The sequence below is a fragment of the Ambystoma mexicanum genome, chromosome 7q, assembly GCF_040938575.1.
Source record: "Ambystoma mexicanum isolate Mex_15411 chromosome 7q, UKY_AmexF1_1, whole genome shotgun sequence".
In the NCBI taxonomy this organism is placed as follows: domain Eukaryota; kingdom Metazoa; phylum Chordata; class Amphibia; order Caudata; family Ambystomatidae; genus Ambystoma; species Ambystoma mexicanum.
In genome coordinates, this window is record NC_090941.1 from 329752110 (window position 1) to 329774782 (window position 22673).

The 22673-nt window shown below is 47.2% G+C and overlaps 1 protein-coding gene across 3 annotated transcripts in view; it reads right to left on the reverse strand.

The window, feature by feature from the left end:
• Positions 1 to 22673, reverse strand: part of BORA (BORA aurora kinase A activator) — a 911814-nt gene that overhangs the window by 796081 nt on the left and 93060 nt on the right. For all 3 annotated transcript variants that reach the window (XM_069639407.1, XM_069639408.1, XM_069639410.1), the window contains one exon: positions 9075 to 9277. In XM_069639407.1, coding sequence (XP_069495508.1) covers positions 9075 to 9230 — 156 coding nt within the window. In that variant the 5' untranslated portion in view covers positions 9231 to 9277. The remainder of the gene's footprint in view (positions 1 to 9074; positions 9278 to 22673) is intronic.

Here is a 22673-nt window from a genome sequence, read left to right on the forward strand (position 1 = left end):
TTTTGCATTCAAGAGGAAGTTGCACGGCCTGGAAAGATCACGAAGAGAAATTACTTTTGGTAATGTTCTTTCCGATTGATGTTCCTCCACCGACGGATTCGCCTTCTAGGAATGCCCATCTCCAGTCCCGCTGCTCATAAGAGATCATAGATGAGCAATCAACTAGAAACAGGGTACCATGCCATTCCATTCCTGTGTTGAACAGAGGCGTTGGGTAGATTTTTTATTTTTATGCCAAATCTCCTTCAACTAGGAGTCCCCCAGCACGTTTTGCTAGTACTTGTGGGTTTTTTGTCTATGTTGTTGAGTGACTGGGCACCCCCCCAACTCAACCATTCTTTTGAGTCCCTTTTGTGTCTTTTTGCACTTTACTCTTAAGAGTCATGCTTTCCTCAAACGTTTTGAGCATTTTTTATTTACTTCTTCAGCACACTGCACTTTCTGTGCAGTGTTGCTAGGGAGCCCCTTAGGACTTCCCTTTTCGTTTGATTTTCCTTTGCAGGAACACATGGTTCCCCAGGGTACGGGGGTACTTTTTATCCTTTCCACATTATATATATTGAGAGATCAGCAAACACCACCTTATTTGGAGTACTGAGGGTTTACACTGTATCCCCTTTCCATCTGCTCCTCTAACATTTGTTACAGTGACAGGCATACCCGAATGGCTGATGCAGTGGACGTGTCCTACCGACTTGTGTGCAATTTTTACTCGCAGGCTGTGATCACAGCCCTGGTAATGCACAGAAGGGTCAATATTGAGCCTAAGTGGGGAGTTTTCTTTTTGAGCCATTTCTTGGTTGCTGTCTTTTACTGTTCTTTTTTCTGCTGTGCTCGGTGGGGGAGGTCCTGGTTTGACTTTTGTCTTCAGCAGGAATCCTTTGAAAAGATTGCCAAGGCACCAGAGTGTCTGTGACGATAGGGAGCAGGGGAAGTTCCCGACACTCTGTTGGTCTGTCTCTTCTGGCATGTCTGGCTCAAACTAGTTCCAACTGGGAGGCTGGCTGTCCTGAAAAGTACAACCACACCCCCACCCCCTAAAGTTCAAAGGTGGCATGACTGTTGATTGGCTGGGTTCCTGGATAAACAGGCGAGGATCCTGAGGCTGAGGGAGAGTAGAGCACTGGAACTAAAAATGAAGAGAAAGAAAAGTAGACTATGTCTGTAGCTACTTCCAGCGACCGGAGATGCCAGCTGAGTAACCACTGCTATGCTGACCCTTTCTTGAATGCAACAGAGGAGCTCCAAAGAGGACTCCATACCTTGGGCTGGTGGGAACAATCAGCCTTGGGATAACCTGAATTTTAAGCCATCCCATCACGACCTGTGACCTTCCTGGGCTGCAAACCGCCAATACCATGGGGCCTGCGACCAATTTGCTGTACATCATCTTGCCACAAACAAATTCTCCTGAAACTGTGGTCGACTCCTTGCGGAACTCGAGCAACAGTATTCCAATCCTCAAAGTCCCCTCATCAGAGTGCAGGACCAAGCAAGCAAGGAGTATCGACCAGACAGTAACTGCTCTTCATTGGTGTCTGTGACAAGGCTAAGCGCCACACTAAGAGGTTGAGGGTAATTACAAAACCAACAAGCGAACCCTCAATAAAAAGAGGGGAACTCTTTAATATATAACAAAACAAGCTTGTGGTTTTGGAGATGTTTGTTATTAAGGGGAAGACATTCACAAAATTCAACACATAAAACAGCATTAACCAGAGCATAACTCCACATAGAACTAAAAAACATTTAAATTTTTTTCCAACTTCCAATAAAAATCATACCAAAACACAAGTGTTACACAATATGCTAGTATTTCATTAAACTAGTAAACATTCTGGGTCCAAGGTGGACTTGTACAATACACATTTCTTGAGCAATCTCTACACATAGCTTGCTCCTGTGACAAGGTGCCAAAACCAAAGACCTGCATTGGAGCATGAAGAATCCTTTGCTGAGGGGTCAACTGCTGCTGCAAAACCCCTTCCAGGGTCCCTCCTTTCGTCACTGCCACCAAGGAACAGGCGACCGGGTCTACAGCTGCAGCATCGTAAAGGCGTCCAGCTTCATCATCTTCAACAGCTCCTCAGGTACTGTGGGAATCTTGGTAATAATTACCTCAAGTCTTTGTCGCTTCTTTACTGCTGAGTGCTGATTGCAATGTTTGAGTGTTCACCCGTACACGTTTGCCCAGGCCCAACGCGTGTGTTCCTTCAGGGAGCCTTCTGCGAAGTCCGTGAACGTTTTACCAACAAAAGCTTGCTACTACTTGTAACTGAAGAATCCTCTAGAACTTAGCCTTTTCTTCAGCAGTACCTTAAGGCCTCTGAAAGTATTACAAGTCTTAAAAAGTGCTTACCTGCTTTTGTTGGCATCGTTCATTCCTTTTATTCTACAAAGTCTACTGCAAAATGGTTTTTACGGACCTTGCATTGCATACAACCATTCTATAAGTCTTTTACACTGCAGTTTTACTTACCAGAAGTATTGCATTGATTTTCTATTGCCTTTGAAAATTGTGAACGTACTTACCTTTCTGAAGAATTCTCTTTGCCTGTGTGTATATAAAATAAACCATTTGTGTATAAAGCACAGTGTGTGCAAGTGTTTGTTTGGACCATATGTATGCTATACTTTCTTTGTGCCTTCCTGCAGCACTCTCTCCTTCCTAAGACTAAGCCCGACTGCTCAGCCATTTCTACAAACCTCGTGTGGTACAGGCCTGTACTAGTAGGTGGAGATCTGTAAGTGGAGATCTGTATTGCCAAGGGTACAGTTTTATAAATTCCTTTTGGTAGGGGAATTTTAGAAAAAAAAACTCCCTAATAAGAGGCAATTGAGTAAACTGAATAGAACCTCTTGCGTGTCTTGGTGCCAATCAAAGTCACTTGAAATCATTGAGGGGTCAGTTCGATAAATATTTCCCAGAGGAAAATTCGGCCATGCATTACTAGGTGATGTTTTCTGGCAGAGGAAGGGATGCATCAAAAGGTTGACATTCAAGAGGAACAGATTGAGCTTCAGGCTAACACACTAAAATCTGAACTTTAGAACATGCCCGGGAATGTTGAGGACCAATGGAGGGAATTTGGGTACTCTCTTACGTTATCACTGTAATATTATACGAAGATACTCTTGAATCTACAAGATTTTCTTTTTCCTGTGTGTACCATGTATATGTGCAATGCTAAAAAAAAAAAAAAACTACCGGACCATCGGACAGTTAAGAAGGCGGCGAGGCCGTCTGGTGAACTGGAGCAGGTGGAGGGATAAGGCAATCCATATCTGTGGGCATGCAGATAAGCGGAGCGCAGTGGACGGGTCAGAGAGTGAAGCGCTCCTCGCCCAGCTGGGATACCTCTCGGCAGCAGTGGAGGCAGTGAGCAGCCGGCGGATAGTGCTGGTGGCCCCGGCAGCAGTGAAATAGGGTGCTACACAAGGCAACCTCCAACTTTCCCCCCTGCCGAATAACCTACCCCCCACCCCAACAAGCCGAGACACGTGTGGCCGTCCTGGCCCTGGTGGCTGAAAACACTGGAGAGCAGCAAAATTTCCCAATACAGGGCACATACTGAAAACTGGGGGCCCTGAAGGAGACACTGGGATTCGGGCAACAAACTGGGTAAAGGGTCAGCCACGGTGGGAGCCGGAGTTTAAGGGAGTAATCCCCCCCCCCCGACCCCCGCTCCCCTCAGAGGAACCCAAGGGTGGTAGTGACATACTGAAACGGTGGGCTCTGGAGGATACTGTGCCACACAATATGAAGGTTGACAGATGACCAGTGCCTGGCGTGCTGAAGAGGAGGTGCAGACATTTGGCACCCAGTCCCACAGCTGAGGGCACACGTCACGGGCAGCTGCAGGCCAGCGGACGTGTTTATGGTCGGGTGAGTGGCGAGCCCAGTCAACAGCATAGTGGATACACCAGAGAATCAACTGAGTGCAAGAACTATCCTGCCTGGCGCAGCCAGCAAGCATGGTGAATCCTAAGAACAGGCTAAAATCGATACGTTGGCAAAATCCCCAGCAATGGTTGACACTCCCTCGGGTACCACTACACTGGATGCTCCACCCTCCTAAATCATGAAGGACAGCACAGACACGCTGGGTACAAAAATATATGCCCTCACCATCAAAATCGATATTTCGCCATACAGATAAAAAAGCTGTGCGGTAGAATGTCCAAAGCCGAACAGAAGATTAGTGATGGGGAAGACAATTTCAACGATGCAGAAAGAGATAGCACACCAACAAATGGTAAAGAAAGTAGTGGCCAAAACCGATGACATGGAAGGGAGATCCAGACAAAATCAGCAAATACTGGAGAACCAGAGAGAATGGCTAAAAACATGGAGAAATTTGTGGGAAAACTGCCACTAGACATACTGGAAGGGGTGCCTGTCTCGTCTCATGACGTAGAGGTTACATAGCTCCCTGGCTCAAAGTCTCCCCCTCCCCCCACGGGCCTCCATACGATCTAGAATAGCAAGAATATTCTGCTATAGGACAGACGTGCAGTGAGAAGGGGGACTTGAAATTTGGGTTGGCAACAATTACATCTTCCCAGATTTTAGTCCACGTGTGCAAGAGCAGAGGAAGACCTTCCAAGAGGTCAAAACTGGCCTGCGCAAAAAAAGGTAATATGCCATGCTGTATCCAGCGAAAAATGCTAATTATGATAAGAAGACTATATTCTTCACGGACCCTAGAGCAGCTGAGAGGTTGGAAATGGAATTGCCCTGATACAAGATGTTCACAGCCAAGATCTCCATGCTGACAAGGCGGCTATGGGGCAGACTACTTATTCAATTTTACACTGCTGCGATGTGCACAATGGTATGCACATACAAATTCTACGTAAGGGCCGGGACCTGCTGTGCCTTACATGCAAGAGAAAACGTATGCGATACTACCTGTCACAAGGAGCTGTAGCAGTCGACAATTGTTCCTCATTTATGCAGTATCTGCATGTGTTAACCTGTTTGAGTGTTGAGCTTATTGGAGGGGAAGCTAGCCGGTATGAACTTCTGGCGTGGGTGGTTGCAGGGATTGTACGGGGGGGGGGGGGGAATTGTTTCTACGCGGTGTTCACGATAGATCCTCATACGAATGACATAGCTACATTACCCGATAATACCAAGGAAAATGGTGCTGCTCCTATACCAGGAGGAAAGGGGTAAGATATGAAATGGGGCACAGACTGGTGTATACATATATTCATATAATTGTTGATCCTTTTTCTGGGACCATACTTTGGGGCAAAGTAGTTTCTCGCTTATGGGTCCTCGATCGTGGGAACTCCCTTCCACCTAAGGTATGTCAAACTGAATCATGTCTATTTTTAGAATAAAATGGAACATATCCGTTTAAGTAAATTCCTCTGCCCGTCTAAAGCAAGTAATTAACACCTATGTGACCTCTGATCTACATTTTGTTTCCACCTGCACACAGATGCAGGTTCTGCCAAGTACCCCAAGGGGATATGGGTGGCCTTGCGGCAGCTGCAGCGTATGGAGAAGGGGACAGGCCTAGCAGGACATTGGTGTGGGCGATTAGACAAGAAAAAGAACGTGAGTATTGTGGAGGTGGACGATGGGACGGGAAAGATGGTCATGGATAACCAGTGTTAATGCCATATTTCTGAATTATTACACCTCTCAAACGCAAGCCGGAAAACGAGAGGTGGGGGAATTCCTGGATATGGTGGCCCGCGGATGGTTAGACACAGAGCAGGAGATTGCCCTGAATGACCCTCTGACGGAAGAGGAACTGAGACAGGTGATAACTTCTTGCCTAATAGTAAGGCACCTGGGATGGATTGCATAACGGCTGCATCATATAAAGGATTTGCTGAGATACTTATACCTCATTTGATTGTTATCTATGAAGCTGCACTTGGGATGTGCGTGCTGCCCGAGTCCACTAGAACCACCCTGGTGGCAATCCTTTTAAAACCTAACAAAGCTCCTGCAAACTGTGCCTCCTACAGGACTCTGTCCAAATACGGATAATAAAAAACCGGCGCGGCTCTTAGCGGACATACGGTTACCCTACATGGCAGCATTGGTCCTTCCGGAAAACAAGCAGGATTTATCCCTGATGGATCAGCACAGAACAACTTTTGACGGCTGTTCACTGTGATGCATAATATAGATGACGAATTACCAGTTATAGTGGCCTCCCTTGACGCCGAGAAGGCTTTTGACTCAGTGGAATGGCCATTCATATTTGAGGTCTTGCACAGGTCTGGTCTGGGGTTGGTGTTTCTACGATGGGTATGACTGCTTTATTCCTCACCTAGGGCAAAGATATTAACAAACGAGGTGGTTTCTGATACCATATCACAGACCAGGGGGAACAACGGAGGGTTATACCCGGTCCCCCATTTTTTTCGCCCTGGCCATGGTACCTCTAGCGTGCTACTAAGCCCATATGGGAGTGAAGATATACTTGCATGTCTCAGTTACATCTCCCTATGTGAAGGACATATTATATGTCAAGAAACCCAAGCAGACCCTGTAACCCATGGTTCAAGTGGTACAGTACTTTGATTTTGAGGCCAGATAGCTCACCAATCAAGTTTGACGTGCTCCTTTAACACCCGGAACACGGCAAGTAGATATCGGCGAGGCTTTTAGGTGGTGTCCTTAGGGCATCAAATATCTTGGTATAACAGTACCATCATCAATTGCGTCTCTATATACTGAATATTACTTGAGCATTTGGAGAGTAGGCTGAAGCCTGGATTCTCATCCTTTATCTCAGGCTGCAAGGATCTCTTCAGCCAAGATGCTTATAGTTCTCAAAATCCTATATACATTTTTTTAATAATGTCCCGATACCCCAAGCCAACTTTTGGACACGACTAAAACGGATGTTGGTCAGACTGGTGTGGGCAGGCAAACAAGCTAGGATCATTTATGTTCTCACACAATCTTATGAAAAAGGCGTACTGGACTACCCAGATAAGTTTATATATTACTTGGCAGCCCAGATACAATACAGTGTGAGGTGGTCGTTCCAATCCCCTGAATTGGATCATGTAGTATTAGAGAGGGGAACCACATACCCAGATCTGAAAACGATTCTAATGGGGAAGAGAAGACTAGTTGAAAAACGGGTGCAACGAGTGGATAACACTTGCAGAGCATGGGTCAGAGTTGCGGCCCTGACAGGGGAGAAATATTTATATGCGGCCAGCTATTCTATATAGCGGGTACATGGTTTGGGGGTGACATACAAAATCTCTTAAAAATTAATTTTGAGCGACTATGGATTTACACCCGAGAGATAGGATACATGAAGGGAGATTCATTACATGGAAGCAGTTGAAGGGGCAAGGAGAGTGCAACGCTATCACCATGCTATTGTTTTATAGATTTAGGGAGGTGCTGCGGGCCAGACGGTGATGCTATGCAGGTGAACCCGCGATATCCCAGCTAGCACAATATGTGGTAGAACCACCTAGGTATACACAAATTGTATCTTCTATACAAAATGAAAAAAACTTTGAGAGTAGAAAGGGTGACTAAGTCTAGGTTAAAATGGAATGGGTCATTGGGAATGGTCCTGTCTGATCACAGTGGAGAATAGCATGCATGCCGACACAATGGTTATCTATGAATAATAGATTTGGACTGATTCACTTGAAACACCTGCAAATACATTGCACTCAACTACTGTTCGAGAAGTGTTATCCCGACAGAGAAGTGCAACGTAATAGATGCTCTCAGGACCGGTGGTTTTTATAGATGTGGTATGAGAGTATATTTACGTATGCATATTCTGGGCACAAATCATATCAGTTATGGGTGTGAGGGTTTCACATCAGTTACAGAAAATCCTGGGGCATGGCTACTGGCTATCTTTGAGGTTGGGAGCCGAGAGGATAAACTACTGCTCGGTATGGCCTGTATTGTGGCAGGTTATCCAATTGCTAGGACATGGCTAAAACAACATGCCCCAGTTTTCAGGAATGGTGGTATCGTATAAATGATTATGAGACAAGTGAGACACAGTATGCCCCGATGTTGCCGAAAAGGAGGAGGCCTTAGGAAATTTGGGGCCAGTTTAGGGAACATAGCAGTGGCACAAGGAGAGCTAGATAGTATGGACGATGGACTGGCTAATGCCACAGAGAACACTGTCCTGGATACCCAAGTAATGGGGTAGCATATGACAGAACTGTTCTATTTACTCGGGTGGGAGTCAGACAGGGTCATCAAGGAAGGAGGGGCACACTGTGTGGGGGAATGGATATTGGGCTACAAATTATGATTACGGAAATGTGAATGCTGTGTATTGGTGTTGGTTATATGAATTATGATGCAACAAAGAAAAAAACAAATAAATGTAAATAAAATGGAAGCCTTTACCTTGGGGTTTCGGAGCACATAAGGTTGATGATGCCCCATAAGAAAAATAATTGTAAAATGTTTTCTGTAATTTGTGACCAGGTGCATGCACGGCTTAAATATATAAAAATAAAGGGTGCACCCCCTTTAAATTTATCTTGTAAATTTATCATCATATGTTTGGATAAGGGTTTACTATTTTTTAGGCAATAGCCTCGATTTTTTTATATTGAACAGTTTTTAAATGACATCACTTGTGAACTGTTAAACACTTGTAAAGTCTCCATAAATAACATGCAAATTTCCCCTACATTGTGGTCCTCTTTTTACATACTTTACTGTTACTTTTAATACGACTTCCCCCCCCCATTTTAAAGTACTGGACTTTCTGTGAATATTTCTGAATAGCAGAATATTTCAGTAAATACAGTGTGTGGACTTACCTTTATTCTGTGTGTATGCGTGAATAGCTGTATACCATGATCCTCCCATAGGACCTCCTAAAAGTGAACTTGGGCTTCTCCGACACATTTAACATTGGGCGAATACAGGTTTGTGGTCCAAAGCAGTCACCAGAGGACACTCAAAAAATCTTAAGAGCAAGAATGGCAGCACAGTACCAGCAGTGTTCTTGCCTAAAGAACACCCTAAAGGAGCACATGCTATCAAGTGAAAACATGCAATGCCACAGCTCGCCTTCAAAGCAGTCTAAATGTCTTACCGCAGCTGATTTGCAGGCTTTAAAGATGGTAGGGCTGGATACAATTGGTTCATGCAGACTGTAGCAATCGCTTGGACTTTCAAAAGGATTGAGAACTGCAGTCCAGTCAGCAGACTCTGGCGTCGTCCGGTCACTAGGTTCTTTAGTATCACTCATCCTTGAAAATGTTCAGACGCACGTCCTTCAAGCTCAATGCAGATTCCCTAGAAAAAAACAATACGTTTTTAAATCTCATTTGTCAAGCAACTCCCCTACTTGAACAAAAAAATAATAACTACTAATAGTTCTATTGTGCACTGAACAAACAGAATAACCGCAAGGCGCTTTGAAGAATCACAGGGACATTGCAAGCTGCAAAGGCACTGTAAGGAAACAGGAGTGGGGAAGGCTTACCAAGGCCACATGAATCTTCTCTCCTGCTTCCTTGTGTCCTGTGGGATGTATTGACCCACTCCGCTATACTATGCGGCATCACTCTGCTAGTTATGGTGCAAGAAACAGCAATAATGGCGGCAAAACTCTTGTGCGCGCCAAAATCCTTCAAAACCGCGTTCCTCTACACACAAAGAGATGGATGCGCAACCTGCCACCCATGGTGCATGTGTGGGGGAAATGGAGCACACCCTGCAGAAAATGTGCCAGTGGGCTCCATGACAGGCAAACAGAGTGCAGAGGGAGAAGCAGCGCTTTGCAAATGAAGCTCAAAAATGTGCCTGTATATTACATTTATTTTGTGCTAAAAACTCCAAAATGCCTGTACTCAACCCTTTTCAACATTCAAAATCTTGCTTGGCACTAAAATTCAGAAGTCATGAAGCATGGTGAATGTAAAAAGCCTGTGGATGAAAGCCCCTGTCAAAATCTGGGTGCAGCACTCTGGGCTGCCTGTGAATGACAGCCCTGTCAGATGAGCTCTCCTGATGAAACTTCAAAGTATCTAAAATACAAGGCTGCCGGATTAACAAACATAAAAGGATTGTTGCTGAAAGTAATACAGATCTCATTGTGTTTTTGATCCCATAGGTTTAAAGCTAAGAAAGTAATTTATTCATGTCATTTGATGCAACAAGTTTGGTTTCTGCTGGATTTTAAGAAATTAAGAATAAATTAGCCTGGCTGGGCCTGCAAGGAGTGGAAAAACAGGTTTCTCACAAGGGGAGGGAAATCCTCTCAGCAGAAATTCACTGGTAGATTATAATTGTGCGTTAGGCCAGACTTTTGTCTACAGCCAGAGAATGAACAATGGCAGATCCTCCAGCCCAGGAAACAGACGCGTGAAGGGGTTGTAAACTGCTCCTTGAAGGAATTCCCAAAGGAAGGGGCTACGCCTTGATCTCCAGAGAAAGACAAAGGGCGGACCATTTAAGTAGTGAAAAATGTAAAAGTAAAAAAAAAAAAAAGACAGATTTGTTAGTCTAATTTTTGATTTTACGTTTGAAGAGGCGGTGGCACTAACATATTCTGGACAGGAATGGCAATATATGTGGTTTTATGTGAACTGTATTAATGCTAGAATTGTTACATTTTGCACAAACCACTATGGTAAACACAAACATGTGTGGAAATTTGCAGAGAGTTTGGAAAATGTGTTCATGGCGAAATGGACAAAAGTCTACAGAAAGGTGAAACAAGATCCCACAGCTGCAGGATTTTGAGGAACGCTACCACATTAAATATGGAATCATTTTGTGTGATTTTTGTAGACGGTACCAATGTATAAATATGTATTTAAGACAAAATTCGATTTTAATATTAGTGGCTAGGGGAGGTTTCGAAGGACTGTAAAAGCAAACCATAAATGTGACATCATCCGTCCTTGACCCAATCACTCAGATGCAAGGCGGAGATGAGGTCCTGATCCAATACCAGTTCACAGGGGCAGACTAAGTTAAGCCGGCCCATACACCCATTTTGTGATGTCATTTGAAAGGATAAAGACAACTGACAACACATAGGGGGACTGACTGACTCTCCCGATTCCAGCGAAGCACTTTGTTCCAACATTCTACATCCAGCCTTTAACATCCTTCCAGATCCAGATGCCAAGAATCTTGCCAAGCAGTAGCTGAACCATTTTCAGCAAGGCCTCTATCCTCAAACCTATTCTCACAACCCAGAGAAGCGCTGTGGTGTGGGAAATCATCAAGGAACTAGCATCCTGAAATTATCTGGTTTGCTACCATAAGGATTGCCTGATGAACTCGCCATCCCGCTGATTGAAATACCCAGAAACAAGAAGGGCAGATCCAGTGCAAATCCGGTGACTGGCCTAGCTGATCCAGTCCCGCGCCTGATGTCCTCTCCTTCCTTGATAGACCCAATCCATTGACCAGAACCGTGACTGTCCAAAAATCTTAAATCCCTGTGGATTGCGAGTATTAATAGGACACTAGATAACTATTGTATACCTTTCTTATCTTGTTCTACAATCTCTGAACTATCCCTACTTTCATAAAATAAACAGTGTCAAAATCTATAGTGCCATCTTATTCTGTCTAGTTGCAAAAAAGGGCTTTTTCATAGTCATCTTTATTGTGTAACTCGGATCCATAATCCCACTTTGAGTCTTTGGACTGGTGCAGCCGGGAAAGTGATGGGGATCTGTTACTGAAGTCATGAATCAGTCTCAGAACTTACTGTACCCCGACTTGGTCGCCCAGCCAAACGCTCTAGTCTTGAGTAAAATCACAAGCCATATTTTCCGATTCTAAACTGAAGTCTTATCCAAATCTCGTGTATTTTCGAAAAACCACCCTTACTAAAAACTCCAGAACTCCCTCAAATTTTAAGATAGAAATGAAATTTCAACACCCACTTGTACCTAACATCCTTAGCCATCTCTAGAACCCAAAACGCGATTGACCCGTTATATCAACAATCGCATAAGAAACAGTTTGCCGCAAATTGACATTGAGAAAATTGAAAGCTAATTCACCCGTGTAACCTTATATCCCACTTTGACTTGATTTCAAATGTTTTCTTTTGATTAAATCATTGCTTTTGTTTGCCTGCATCTGTTCAAAGCAGCTCCCATAGAAATGTATAATAATTTAAGCATTTTAGACCACATTTGGTGTTTTTTGCTCAGCCAATCTCAAAGCCATCCTGACAGTTGAAGTAAATTCCGTTTTGCTCGTGTTTAAAGGTGGGAGTGATATTCTGTTTGATCTGTGTTATTTCTGAGTACCCGATCTCTCCTCACATCTATTAAATTGCCTGTTGGTGGGTTGAGGGATGTTGCAGGTAGGACCCTTAATCATAGTGCTATCTGTTCAAAACCAATTCAAAATTTCTTTGCTGCATTTGTTTCTGTGCTCATTACTGGATTCCTAGGCTCTTAAAGATATTATTCAGTGTTCGGTCACCCCATTGGTGATTGTTGTTACCTATTAAAACATTGTGATTAAATTCTGAATACATAAATATTTACCTTTGCAAAACTAACCGATTCCTGGTTCAGTGCGACTGGGGGGGGTCTCAGGAGAAGGGTGTGATATGAGTGGTATATCATTCAGAATACTGAACTTATAGATAAAAATAAATAAGTGTTTCATTTGCGCACTACATGCTGGGCGAGACTTGAAATCACTTACAGTCCCTCTATTGAAGCCATTCATTCAACCACTCAAAGGCAGGGTTTTAAAAAAAGAACTTATGTGGGGTCCCACCAAAAGATAGTAGTGCTTATATTTTCTATTAAAAACTCCCTCACAGTGGCTGCTTTAATGAGCTGTGGCAGAATACTTTACTCCAGCAGCAGGAAATTATGTTCTGAAAGTAGAAATCAGAGTCTTCGGCAATGTTTCAAGCAAAAATCAACTAGGGTGCATCAAGTACGACTGAACTGTCAAAATAACATCACTGGTGTCAAAAACTTGTTTGCAAAGGTCAGTAAATGGCTCCTAGACACCACGGCTCCTCTACAACCAATCATTGTCCTTTGGGTCATACTGCTCCCAGCCAATGACACTCGTCCTCCTAAGCTCCACCCCTGGTGACCATCTTCAGATTTGGTAGCACAAGTAAAGTGTCAATATGAACAAAGAAGAGCCACAGAGAGGAAAGGAGGGTGGGCTTCACATGGGAATCCATGCCAGATCCATTCTGGAGAACAGGAGTTACAGGTAAGTAACTTTTCCTTCTCCAGCATGCTCATGAATTCAATTACACAGCAGTACATAAACAACCACTGGAGGTGGCAAGGCTCAACAGAAGCAATACACTTTCCCCTGGAACAGACCCACCTCAAGCAATCAGGTTGTATAGCATTGCTTGGCCAACCCAGGACTCTTCCCTGGAATACCTTTCAACGCAGTAGAATCTCATGAAGGTGTGGGTGGACCTCCACATAGCAGCCCTGCAGATGCTGAGCAGGGTAACACCAGAGAGAAAAGCAGCCCTCGCTGCGATGGCTCTGGTGGAATGAGCTCTCGGGCAGCCCGGAAGAGGTCTGCTGGCTAGACGATGACAGTACAGGACAGCCCGAGAGCCACCTGGAAATGGAAGCCTTAGACAACGGCCATCCCGTGTCCCACAGGTCCAAAATTGACAAACAATTAAAATGTCTTCTGAAAAATCCATTTGTGCGTGCCACATAAAACTTCAAAGTGAAAAAAAGGAAGATACTCTGAGGCGCAGGCAATATAGAATATCAGTATTCCAGTCAATAAATTACTGCCCAATGAGGTCAGCTTAATTTTTTATTTTATACACAAATTATGAAAATATCACCAATGTGACTATTGTATATCACCACCAAATCATAACAGGCTGCAATAGTTATATACAGGTAAAAATAAACTGATATCTTGTCAAATATAAAAGGAACAAGTTACTTACCTGTAACTGTTGTTCTCCAGCATGGGTCTGGCATGGATTCACATGTTCATGAATATTCCCCGTCGTCAGGCCGGGAATCCTCGGTATAGAAGAAAAAAAAAAAAGATTCAGTATCAGTTTCGTTTCTGATCTGTCTTTCTTAGTAGTAATCAATCACTGGTCTCTGGGTCATACTGCCTCCAGCCAATGACTGCCCTCTACCTAAGCCCCGCCTCTGGCAGCCATCCTCAGATTTGGTAGCACGTAAAGTGGCAATATGACTATGACCAAGTGAAGAGCCGCAGAGGGGTAGGCGGGAGGGTTCGCATGGGAATCCAGGCTAGACCCATGCTGGAGAACAACAGTTACAGGTAAGTAACTTGTTCCTTCTCCAGCATGGGGTCTGGCATGGATTCACATGCTCATGAATAAGAGAATACATAGCAGTACACACATGCACAACCACGGGAGGTGGCAAAAGGCTCAACATTAAGCAATACAACAACTCAACATTAAGCATCTCTTACCTCCTCACCAGGCTCACCTTAAGCAAACAAGTTGCGCAGCACTGCTTGGCCGACCCTGGACTCCTCCCTGGAGTCCGGATCGGCACAGTAGAATCTTTTGAAGGTGTGCGTCGACCTCCACGTCACAGCCCTGCAGATGTCCAGAAGGGGCACACCAGACAAGAACGCCGTGGTAGCAGCGATCGTTCTGGTCGAATGGGCTCTCGGACGGCCAGGCAGCGGTCGGTTTGCCAACCGGTGACAGTGCAAGATGCAGCCGGAGAGCCCTCTGGAAAGGGAAGTCTTTGAGAGAGCGTTCCCTTGATTCACAGTCCCAAAGTTCACAAACAGCTGTGATGTCTTCCGAAAACTCTTCGCGCGGTCCACGTAGAACTTCAGCGCTCTAGCTACGTCCAGCAAGTGCAAAGTCCTTTCAGCCGGCGACGAAGGAGACGGGAAGAAAACTGACAACACCAAGGGTTCATTGAGGTGGAAGTCCGACGGCACCTTGGGCATGAAGGAGGGGTGCGTCCTCAGCACCACCCTCGTGTCGTGAAACGTCAAGTATGGCGGCTTGCAAAATAGGGCCTGGATCTCTCCCACTCGTCGTGCGGAGGTGATGGCTACGAGAAACGCTGTCTTCCACGACAGAAACTTCAACGGTGCCGAATGCATAGGCTCAAATGGGCCCCCCCCCCCATGAGCCTGTCAGCACCACGTTGAGCTCCCACGCCGGGGCAGGGGCCTTCACCGGCGGGAATGATCTGAACAATCCCTTCATAAATTCCTTCACCAGTCGATGAGACCACAAGGACGCCCGTCCTGTAGTTCTGGTGTATCGTGAGATGGCGGCCAGATGCATCTTGATGGAAGCGTGAGCTAGTCCAGCCTTGGCCAATGACAGTAGGTACAGCAATACTTGAGGGGCCGTAATCCGCAGAGGGTTAATCTTCTGTGCACGGCACCAGACAGAGAACCTCTTCCATTTATGTCCGTAGCACGAGAGTTGAGGACGCCCTGGCCTTTGCAAGAACCTCTCTGCAGTCGGCCGGGATGTCGTACCCTCCAAACTAGTGCTGCAGGAGCCAGGCCTGCAAGTTCAGCGACTCCGGGTTGTGGTGAAGAATGGTGCCCCCTCCTCTGGAGGGAAGGTCTGCGTCCGTCGGCAGCTTGACTGGTGTGGACGTTGACAAGTCCAGAAGGTCCGGGAACCAGATCGGTCTCGGCCACGCCGGTGCGACGAGGATCATCCTGCACCGGGACCTCTTGAGCTGGTTGATGAGCCGGAGCAGCAATGGCAGCGGAGGGAACACAAAGAAATAGGCCGTCCCAGGGGAATGAGAAAGCATCGCCCAGGCTCCTCGGCTCGGGGAACCTGCTGGCGAACCTCCGGCACTTGGAATTCATCGCCGTCGCAAAGAGATTGATTTGGGGTTCGCCCCATCGTCGGAAGAGTCGATCCACTTGATCCTGGCGTAGTTCCCACTCGTGGCACGAGCGCAGCTCTCTGCTGAGCGAGTCGGCGATCGTGTTTTTTATTCCTGCCCGATGAAGAGGCACCAGAAACATCCCTTGGGTGACGGCCCAATGCCACAGATCCTGGGCTTCCTTGTATAGGGCAGGCGGATCTGGTTCCGCCCTGCTTCCTGATGTAGAACATCGTGGTGGTGTTGTCGGTGAAGATACTCACCACCTTGCCCTTGAGGGACGGAAGAAAAGACCTGAGGGCCCAGAACACTGCGCGGGGCTCCAAGATGTTGATGTGGAGTGACTTCTCCTCCGGGAGCCAAAGGCCTCTCGCGTGAAGATCTCCGGAGTGCGCTCCCCAACCTTCCAGGGAGGCATACGTCACCACCGTCACCTGGTGAGCTGGGGTCTGAAAGTCTGTGCCCGCCGACAGATGAGAGCGGGTACCCCACCACCCTGACTGGATCGCCTTACGGAACGTCTCGGAGAGGGATCCTGTCCTCGAAGCTGCCCTTCGACTGGACCCAGCGGGGGTCGAGGAACTCTTGTAAGGGGCACATCCGAAGCCTGCAAAGGCGCACCAGATAGATGCAGGAGGACATCATCCCGAGGAGGGACTTGATAGATCTTACCCTGGCCATGTCCGTGGCCAGCAGACGCTGCACCTTGCCCAGAATGGTCCTGGTCCTTTCCTCCGATGGCGAAGCCAGCCGCGGCACTGTGTCGAGCTTGGCTCCCAGAAACAGTGCGACGGAACCAGGTGGGATTTTGGAAAGTTGATGGAGAATCCCAGGTCCGTGAGCAGCTGGATGGTCTTCGCAGTGTGCTCCACGGCGAGCTCCCTTGTCCTTGCCCGGATGAGCCAGTCGTCCAGGTAGGGGTAGACGTGGATCCCCTGTAGGTGCAGCCGCGCCGCCACCGGTGCGTGGCACTTGGTGAACACCCTGGGTGCCGACTTCAATCCGAACGGGAGGGCCTTGAACTGGTAGTGCCGCCCTTGGACCACGAACCTGAGGAACTTTCGGTGTCTTTTTAGAATGGGGATGTGGAAGTATGCATCCTCCCAAGTCCAACGACGACAGGAAATCGCCCTTCTCCAGCTGTCCCAGCACGTGCTGGAGGGTGACCATCCGGAACTTCTGTGCCTTGATGTACTTGTTCAGTCGTCGCAGGTCCAGGTGGGGCGCCATCCTCCTGTCTTCTTTTTTACGAGGAAGTACCTTGAGTAAACTCCGAAGCCCCGAAGCCTCTTTGGGGCGAGCTCGATGGCACCCTTCTTGAGCATCGCCCTTACTTCCAACAGTAGTTGAGGGATGTGATTTTCCTTCCTGGCCACGGGTGGAACACGAGGGCACTCCTTCTGAAACTCGAGGGCGTGCCCTTGGGCCAGGGCATCCAGCACCCAACGGTCGGTGGAGATGGACTCCCACACTCTGACGAACCTCGCCAGCCGGCCTCCCACTGGGGTTCTTCGGCGGGGGCCCGACCCCACGGTCGGTTCAATCTTGTTTGGAGGCCGCCTTGCCTCCTTGACCTCCCTGTCGACGACGACGGGCACCACCTGACTTGCCGCGTCCCCTGTAGGCTTCCTGGGACGAAGATCTTGGCGCTTGGCGGTACGTGGAGGAGCCACTGCCGGATCCCTTGGAGGCACCTTGTCTGCCTCCGGAGCTCTGAAAGGACGGCCGTCGTCGTTGGAGCACTCCCAGTGCCCGGGCAGTCTCTGTGTCTGTCTTGATGGCCTGAAGGGACTCATCAACCGCCTTCCCAAACAGGTTGTTCCCGTTGAAGGGCATGTCCAAAACCTTGGTTTGTACGTCCTGGCGGAAATCTGTCGCCTTGAGCCATCCTCGTCGTCTCAGGCAAACGCCCTTGCCCAACTGACGGAAACTGGTGTCGGTGAAGTCCGTTGCCACCGTGATGGCGTGGTCCGAAGCAATCTCACCTTCCTGTAGGATTTCAAGGACCTCAGCCCTTTTGGCGTCCGGAAGGAAGTCCAACAGAGGGGCGATTTTGAACCACAACTCCCTGTCGTAGCGGGCTACGATAGCCAGGGCGTTGGCCGCCTTGATAGTCGTCGCTGCGGATGAGATGACCCGTCGTCCCATCGTGTCCAGCTTCCTGCCCTCGCCGTCCGGCAGGGAAGTTGATGCCGAGGCCGATGCCCCCACAGCTTTCTTCTTTGCCGCCGCCGAGACGACCGAATCCGGGGTAGGTTGCGTCCGAAGGCACAAGGGGGCAGCGTCGGGGACACGGTACTTCTTCTCGTACCGGTCCCTCTTTGCCGGCGCCGTGGCAGGGTTCTTGAGGACGAGCCCCTCATCCCAGATGTCATCAAGAAGTGGTACGGCGAGGACCGTCTTCCTTTTAGCCTCGCACCGTTGGTAAAGGAACCCTTCCTTCTTCTCTTCTGGGCAGAGCTGGAAGAGCTCGGATGCCCTGGAAATCATGGCATGAAAGGATCCAATCTGGTCAGGCGGGGACGCCCGAGCAGGGGGCGACGGGGAACACGTCCCGTCGTCGCCTCTGTCGTCATCTGTACCTGTCGTAGCCGTGTCCGTGCCTGCATCATCCCCGTGGGTAGTAGACCGGGGGGGAGAGGGAGGGAGAGCGGGCCGCAGAGGTGGGAGAGGTGGCGTAGGATGCGTCGTCCTCCGCTTATGCGGTGGACTTTCCGAAGGTCTCGGCTCCGGTTCACCCGTCGGGTCTGGCTCAGGTACCTCCATCGGGGGGAGGGGCAACCGTGTCCTTATCTCCGAGCATAAGGACTGAATCGCTGACAAAAAGGCCGCCGAAGTGTCCTGCGGCGCCGGAAACGACAGGCACAAGGGCTCTTGAGGAACCTCGTCGGCGACACCGTCGCTCTCGTCGTCGGGATCCCTCCCGATGGGCTGGGCCTCTTCCACAACTTCGATGAGCTCTTCTCCAGAGGTCGTATCCTTATCCTTATCCACGATGGCCACCTGCCCCTTCCCCACTTTTTCCAATGAGGACTTCGTGGGGGTCTTCTCAATGGGCCTGAGACTACTCCCTCCGCGGTGGCAGGGAGACTCTGGGTCCTGAGGTCACCTCCACTGGCGTAGCCTCCACAGGCTGAGCCAGGGCCGCTGCGACATCCTCAATCTAGGTCTTAGCAGGGTGAATTAAGGCCATCGTCACCTTCTGTACGCCTGGGGCCTTCACCTTGGGGGGGATGGGGGGGGAGGTCCGAGCCTTGCCCCCCCCCCCTCTGCCGGAATCTTCGAGATCGACCGGGGCCTCTCCAGAAGCTTCGCCAGGTTCTCGGACTTCCTCTTACCCGAGCCAGAGCGCTGGCTCATGGTTGATGGCGCCGGGAAGGATGCGCCCTGCCTGGCAGCCAAGAAGCCCGACCGTTCGGTGCTCCCGGGCCCCGTGGACTCGCGGTGCTTGTTCTTTTGTTGGGCCCCCGTCGCCGGGGCGCCCTCACAGGACAAAAGACTGCTCGGACTTCTTTTTCTTCTTCTCGCCTGACGGGCCAGTTGGCGAGACGGAGGTGGCGATCCTTCATGGTCCGCTACGACAGGTTCCCACAAAACATTCTGAAGCTGGCATCCAGGGTAGGTCCTGAACAGCTTCCCGGGCGTCGAGCTTCCTTTCTCCTAGGCCATGTCCGGGGTAGGCCTCGGAACTTCTGGAATCCTCCAAAAGCGTATCTCGGCGAAATCTTCACCCTTGAGGGGCGTAGAAAACTCTGAAATGGATCCCCGTTGATCGGATGTAGAAACGGTGGCGCTTGAGGCTCTATTTAACCGAAAAATGAGAAAAATCTCCTGAAAAAGCGCAAAAACGCAGTAAAAGCTCGAGAGCTACAGCACGAGGACTCCCAACACTTGAACGTGCGGTAAAAATCTGAGGATGGCTGCCAGAGGCGGGGCCTAGGGAGAGGGCAGTCATTGGCTGGGGGCAGTATGACCCAGAGAGCAGTGATTGGTTACTACTTTTTTTCTTTATTTTCGTTCAGTTTTTACAAACTTTTTGAAAACTTTTTAGACACTTTAACTTATTAAAAACACTTTTAGAATACATAAAATTGAGTCCAAAAACAAAAATAGGAAGTACAACTAAATGGCAAACTTTCTCTTATCTTAGCGCAAATGGACCTTGGTATATCTCCATTCGGGAGATTCCTCTAATTCTTGTTTATTTCTGTACTCTTTACACCTTCTGTTTTCAGATCTATGCGTATATAATAAATGGCTTTCTTGTTCAGTGTCTTCACTATTCACCAAGTCAATCGTTTGCAATTGTCTTATCCTCGCAATATGGAGAAGTCTCCTCCAACCGAATTTGCATTTGATCAAGGAATCGCATTGTTGCAATCAGCAGGGATTTACTTTGGCCAATGTGAAGATGTATCCACCATTCTTCCAGACCATACGACAGGACTAGACTCCTCTCCTTCCTTAAGCAATTTTCTCATTGAACTTTAAGTTCGGGGCAACGCAGGACCAGATGTTTTAAGTTTTCGTCTTCCTCCGCGCAGAAACTACATTTAGAGTTTCCAGCCGCAATCTTCCTTCGATGGATTAGGATCTCTTTGGTTTCATAAATGTGTAGGCGAAATTTTAAGTATAGTCTTCGTAATCGTTTACATGGTGATAGCGTTAGATATTTCGCATGGTGTTGCGTCTTTTGGCTTCAGGTGGAGTGTTTAGCATACACATTTGCGAAGATCTTTTTTCGTTGATTTCTATCCAGTCCCAGTCTAATAGTTTTCGTTTTACTAGATCTGGATTCTGCCATAAAGTATCTTCGTCTGAACCCAATTGTGCTAGAATTTCTTTGAACTGGCGCTTCCACTCACACAATGCTGATTTTCCTTGTCCTTTGTCTTCTATCAAGAATTTAACGGAGGGTAAGTTTGCTACTTCGTGTGTTTTCCTGAACAGAGCCAGTTTGTTCCAGGTGATTCTCGCGTTAAGAGTAGAGATTCCCATCTCAAACAGTACACATGCTGTAGGTGTGCTTAGTGGGATCTGGAGAATCCTTTTCCAAAAGATGCTTTCGCAACGGGCCCATATTTTGTAATCACACCCAAACATATTCTCGGCACCATAGGTGAGAATTGGGCTTACTTTACTTTGGTAAAATCTTCTTACCGCTTCATAAGAAAATTTGCCATATTTTTGCTGTAAAATGGTACCCTGTGCTGTTAATAATTTGCAGCTATTTAGTTTTTTTTATCATTGGGGTGTCATTTATGCTGGAGTTAATCATGGTTCCTAAATATCTTGTGTGCGGCACCTTGTTTAATTTATTTGTTCCTATTGACAAAGTTTTTTTTTTTTTTTACTTGCAGTTCTTCCTCTTTGGTTTTCCACTTCTAAAATCTCTGATTTGGCCACATTGACCTCAAGACCCAAGTCTTCATCAAAAGTTCTTAGTGCTGTAAGTTTTCTTTGGAGCCCTATGGGTGTCTGGTCTATAATTACCATGTCATCCGCATACATGATATGATTTATTGGGACTCCATTTATGAGCGCCAGAAATGAAACAACAGATGACAGTGCTGTTCCAACTTCCGATATATAAAAGTTAAACAAGGTAGCTCCCAACGGGAACCCTTGTTTCACACCCCTCTCCGTTGGTATGGGATTGGTTAGATTTCCTTCACGATCTAGTCTCACCTGTATATAGGTGTCGGAGTATAGATCTTTAATAGCATGGGTGAGGCTTGTGTTGCATCCTCTTTCTTTGAGTTTTTCCCATAAGGTTTCTCTGTCTACACCATCGAAGGCATTCGCCATGTCGATAAAGGCCAGGTATATTTTACGTCCTGGTCTGATGGCATCGATTTTTAGCAGGTTCAATATCAACAAGTTTACACTACAGCTTACATCTTTGACAAAGCCCGACTGGCGTTCATCATATACTTTATTTTGGTGGATCCACGTGGTCAGTTGAGCTAGCAGCATCGATGCAAACACTTTACCCACTACATCGAGTAGGGCTATTGGGCAGTAGTTCGAGGGCTCTGTGCGGATGCCCTTCTTGTAAATCGGAACGATAATCCCCGATTTCCATGTCTCAGGGATTTTCCCTTCCTTTTTTATTGCTTTGAAAAGTGTATGACAGAAATTTGACCATTCTTCGATATTTTCTTTTAGGTCTGCATTTGACAGGCCATCAGGTCCCGCTGCACGGGAGTCGTTACATCTCTTGGTGGTCGCTCGGATGTCTTCTCTTTCCATGTCGATTTCCCACAGCTGTCTAGTGTCTTCATTTGATGGCTCAGACGTTTTTCTCCTTTTGAATAACATTGTGTAGTGCTTTACCCACTCTTTTTTGTGCACCATGCTTGATAGCAGTGCCTTATCAGAGTTATGTGTGTCGTTAATAATGTCCCAAAAGCCTCTGGTGTTCTTTCGATTTAGCGCCTTCAGCATTGACTCTGCGTCTCTTTGTTCAAATATTGCTCTACGCTGTTTATACCAGTTGTTATACTGGTTTTTCACCTTTTTTATCGGTATTTCCATGTCCACTGCGTGTAGGGCCCTAATTTTCTGTATTAATTTCCTTGATTCTCTTTTTCTTCGTGCTACTTCCGGGTCATACTGGTGTTTTCTGTACTCCGATCTCGTCAAAGACGTTCTCTTTTTGACTTTATAGATCTCAAGGAGTTGTTGGTATTCTATTGACCTCGGGAGGTTCTGTTCTTGAGATTTTTTTACTGATTCAGTGATTGACACAATGTCGCGTTGTTTCAGACGCAGTCTATTACGGCCAGGAACCACAGATGGATCTTGTCTCCATTGCCTACGCTCTTATTCCATTCGGCTGCCACCAT